Source organism: Vespa mandarinia, chromosome 6, assembly GCF_050613455.1.
Source record: "Vespa mandarinia isolate Hongniang chromosome 6, ASM5061345v1, whole genome shotgun sequence".
Taxonomy (NCBI): Eukaryota; Metazoa; Arthropoda; class Insecta; order Hymenoptera; family Vespidae; genus Vespa; species Vespa mandarinia.
Genome location: NC_140815.1, coordinates 1,502,501 through 1,507,500, shown reverse-complemented (window position 1 = coordinate 1,507,500; position 5,000 = coordinate 1,502,501). Strand labels below are relative to the sequence as shown.

The 5,000-nt window shown below is 31.2% G+C and overlaps 1 protein-coding gene across 16 annotated transcripts in view; it reads right to left on the bottom strand.

Annotated features, from left to right (window-relative positions):
- The window catches only part of LOC118441081 (protein daughterless-like), a 140,966-nt gene that overhangs the window by 29,591 nt on the left and 106,375 nt on the right, over positions 1-5,000 (bottom strand). For 5 of the 16 annotated variants that reach the window (XM_085657836.1, XM_085657841.1, XM_085657843.1 and 2 more), the window contains exon 1: positions 503-1,379. The exons of 4 other annotated variants lie outside the window; for them this stretch is intronic. In XM_085657836.1, coding sequence (XP_085513962.1) covers positions 503-1,129 — 627 coding nt within the window. In that variant the 5' untranslated portion in view covers positions 1,130-1,379. Of the gene's footprint in view, positions 1-502; positions 1,380-3,110; positions 3,193-5,000 lie in introns of those variants that run through there. 7 more of the 16 variants (XM_085657840.1, XM_085657839.1, XM_085657847.1 and 4 more) reach the window with 4 other exon arrangements.

The window sequence follows — 5,000 nt, the reverse complement described above, 5'->3', positions numbered from 1 at the left end:
AAAAGATATATACATAATGGTACAAGTAGTTCTTGGGATTCCATAAAAATATATTTTATGAGGATGCAGACGACCTTCCTCTCTTTCTCTCCTTCTTTCCCTTTAGCCTTCTCGGCATCCTACCCATGTCCACCAATCAACCAACAGTTCCTCTTCTCCTTTCGTATGCAACTGTGAACACTACCTAATATCCGATGCCACGGCACATACTAATTAGCCTGGGATAGGGAAACGCGTCTCGAATACATAGTAGATATGCGATAGAACGTTAGGTACCAACGATGGTCCTTCTACTCCTTGTTGAGGACGTCAACTCGAGCTAATTCCTTGGTCCTTGGCCGTATAGTAAGCAAACTATGGTGTACCGTACTTATGATCGATCGACCAAATTACTTCAACTTGTAATTTATATATATGAATGTGTGTATGTACGTGTGTGTACATGTCCGTAATAACACAATTACAATCGGATCCGCATGTATCATGTTAAACATATATTTACCCCGCTCTCCTGACCGCCATATTGCTTCCAATAATTCGGCGATGGTATCGAAGAAACGTTTGCTTGATGCATCGAACTAGTCGTTCCCGACAAAGGGGCGCCATTGTTGTTGTTGTTGTTGTTGTTGTTATTGGTTGAAGTGGAAGTTTGAAAGTTATCGGCGAATAGGTTACTCGGTGATTGGCCAATCTTTCGAGCTTGAGTCGAGGATGATGAGCAAAAAGAAGAAGAAGTAGTAGAAGTAGAAGAAGACGAAGACGAAAAAGACGAAGACGAAGATGACGGTGAGGACGACGACGATGAGGAAGAAGAGGAAGTTCGAAGATGATCGTTGCAAACGATCGATGTATCGATACCTCTTATGTTCGAAGGGAGTAGAGAGTGGCTAAGTTCATTGGTCCCATTTTGTGAAAGATTATTACTATCCCTATTACCGTTGCTAAAAAATGTTCCTCGTATTTGTACAGATCCAATTTGTGAATAACACGAACCGGTCCTTACCAAACTACTCCGAATCAATTTCGAATGAACGGACGATGATAATTTACCGTCGATCCCAAAGTCTCTCAACTTAAAGTTCTGCTGATTCATCTTAAAGTCCACGTTGTTCTTGAAACTTCGATCCATATTTATTCGTTCGTTCGTTCGTCTCTCTCTCTCTCTCTCTCTCTCTCTCTCTCTCTGCTTCTTTTTTCCTTTTTTCTCTCCTTTCCTTCTTTTTTTTTCCTCTTATACCTATCTCACTTTTTCCCGTTAAACTATTTTATCCATTCGTTCGAGTCCAACGCAAAATCTCGTACGGCATGTTTACTCAACCGGTTTTCCTCGACACACTGTTTAAACACTGAAGCTATAGAATCGGATCCACGCTAGGTATCTTTAAAAAAAAAAAAAAATAAAAAAAAAATAAAAAAAAATAAAAAAAAATAAAAAAAAATAAAAAAAAAATAAAAAAAAATAAAATGTACCCACGATCATTCGCATTGAATTCTGATAATGTCTAACGGATACCACGATTCTGATTTATGCAAATTCAACGATCTATCATTTCGTTCAAGCTGGTCATTATTTCTCCACGATTTTTTTTTCTTCCTGTCTACTTTTTCTCTTTCTTTTTTTTTTCTTACATTAAAGAAACTCGATCAATTCAGAGATGGATTGAGACACGAAATATATTGATTTAATGACCAATATATTCACTGTGATCTCTTTTGTAGCACCTAATCTTTTTATTTAAAAAAAATAAATGACATTATATGATACGTACATTATCATATTTATGTATGTATACATGTCTATAAATGTTATAGAGTAATAAAATATTAATATGTAATAATTTATATTTCAATTCAAGATTCATTATTCGTAATAATAAAATAATATTTCGATATTTTCATTATTTCACTTGTACGCTATCAGATGATTAGACGATAACGTTATCGATTAGCATCGAAATACGATAAAATGATTAAAAAAAAAATAAAACGAAAGACGGGAGGGAATATTAGCAAATATTTTTTGCAAATGTTACGTTTTACGATACTTTTTCTTTTCATTTTTTTCTTCTTTTTACCCCGACACGATGAAATTGTAAACACTTCAATTCAAAGCGAGAGTCGAAAATGACTCGTAAACCATTTAACGCATGGTGTTTGACAATCGACAGATCGACGTTTGCTTTGTCGAGCTTCTTGCCTTGACACCGTTCGAATCTAGTATTGTTGCTTGGCCCTTTAAAAGCAGCATACCTCATGAGTTTATTCGACGTTTATTGTACACGCTCGACCGATCAATTTGAGATCTTTCCAAAAATTCGCGAGCCAAGTCGACGGAGAATATTTATTCATTCTCAAGGTGACATTTTTCAGAATTCATGAAAAATCGTTTAAACATCTACATTCTTTAAAATAAAACATTTACAAAATTTTTTCCATCATTTTCAATTAACATTTACATTAATTATATATATATATATATATATATATATATATATATATATATAATATATTTTATAAATATATATATTTTCGTTCTGTTTTTTTTTTTTATCAAGATCGACAACTGATTCATAGACTGTACCACGTTATTATTTGCACTCATTATTTAAATAGAACTTGACGAATTGAAATCACATTTATTTTCAAATGATGTTTGTTTATTATTATTATTATTATATATATAATATATAATATAATATATAATATTATATATATAATAATAAAAATAAATAATAACGTAGTAGTCTACGAATTAATTGTCGATCTTGATTAAAAAAAAAAAACGACAAAAAAAATCGTTTTCAATTAACATTTATATTAATTAGACATACATACATATAATTAATATTTAAATTAATTAATATTTATATTAATTATATATATAATAAACAATATATATATACAATAAACAAAATATCATTTGAAAATAAATGAAAATTCAATTCGTTATGTTCTATCTAAACTATGAATGCAAATAATAAAGTGATACAATCTATGAATTGATTGTCTGTCTTTATATATATACGAAAAAAAAAAAAAAAATAAAAAAATAAAAAACGAAAAAAGAAAAAAAGCGAAAAAGAGAACAGAAAAAAGAAAAGAAGATGTACCTTCACACATTGTTACTTATTCGAAACTGTATTATTTAACATTCATATAGAGTTCAACGATCGAGAGAAACTTTCACGGTTGAAAATCTCGCCAATCTCAGAGGACTAAGAAATAGAAGACACACAGAAGATTACACTCTATTGCAATAATAATAGGGCCCTACCAATAAGAGGACAAGCCAAAACAAAAAGTTTCTATTGTGACGCCTACATTCAACCAACGTACGATATATATATATATATATATATATATATATATATATATATATATCGATATATATATATACGATTGTACTCATTGGCTAAGGACACTTTTAGAAACGCTTAGAGATTCGCACGATGATCGAAGAAACCCGGAAGAGAGTCTTCAACGAAAGAATCCAATGGCGAACGAGGCATCTACGATCGAAATTTTGCTCACGCACGTTCACTAACATACGAGAGCATACACGAGATCACACGATTACAAAACACACACGTACATATGCACGCATACCCAGTTAGACACATACGTAGACACATACATACACACACGTAGTAGAAAAGAATAGACACATTTACATAGAGAACCACACGAAACAATCACTAGGGGATTAGAAGGCAAACTGCCGAGAGGAGCAACCAGTTCAGGCAGCCAGTAGAGAGACGACTGGTTTTGTTAACTTGACTCATAGACTACACACCGCACGAACAGAGGCTGAGGTCCAGCATGACTCCCCACCAGATACACGATTCTAGGCGAATGTTCTCTCTCTCACTCACTCTCTCTCTCTCTCTCTCTCTCTCTCTCTCTCTCTTTCTTCCTCTCCCACCCTCCTTCTCTCTCTCCCGCTCTTTACACACACATACACACACACGCGCGCGCTTGCTTTCTTACAATCTAAGCTCAGTATCGTGCGAGAGCATATATATGAGATTACTCGAGAGTGTAGCACGCTGCTTGCCATGGAAAACACTTTCTGTCCTTCATTTGCTAATATATATGTATATATATATAAATACATACACGTATGTGTATTTATAAACACATATGTATTTCTATGTGCCTTCTTTTCTCGCTTTTCTGTGAGTTCCTCTTATATACTTGTAATATTTTATATTAGATACATATGTATTTATCTATGTATTTATGTATGTATTTATATATGTATTTATGTATGTATATATGTCATACTTTACGTACGTAGTTTTTATATCATAAAATAGAATGTATAAAGATTTATATAAGAATTGGATCTTACGCGATTCAACGAATTATCTTTTTTAATAAACTTTCTTTTACGAATTAATCATTTTCTTACACGATCGAAACAATATTATAAAGAAAGATATTTTCATTTGAATTTCAATGGAATTTTCGCATTTTTTATATTTTTCTTTTATTTTCTTTCTGTCTTATTTTTTTTAATATTTAATTATTATAAAACGTTTATCATAAAAACGATGCGGTATTTAACGTATTTTACATTCCTTATTTAAAGAATGATTAAGTATTAGTATTAATAGTCCCTATATATTCGTAAATACGAATTATTTGTTTTTTTAGTATTTCGAAAATCGAAATAAATTACTATTGAACAAGCTCAAACTTGATTGAACATTTTGACGATTTGTATAAAATAACAAATAAAAATATTATCTTCTCAAGGATAGGAAAAAAACAAAAAAAAAAAAAAAAAAAAAACAAAAACAAAAAAAAAAAAAAAACAAAAAAAAAAAGCAAAAAAAGAAACAAATGAAAGATTAATACTCGTATGAAAAGCTTTGTATTAAAACTGAATAGAATCACGATTGAACAATGATGGTGAATCGACAAAATCGAGACGTGCTGCAAGATTAATACAAAAATAAAAAAATAAAAAATAAACAAAAAATAAATAAATAAATAAA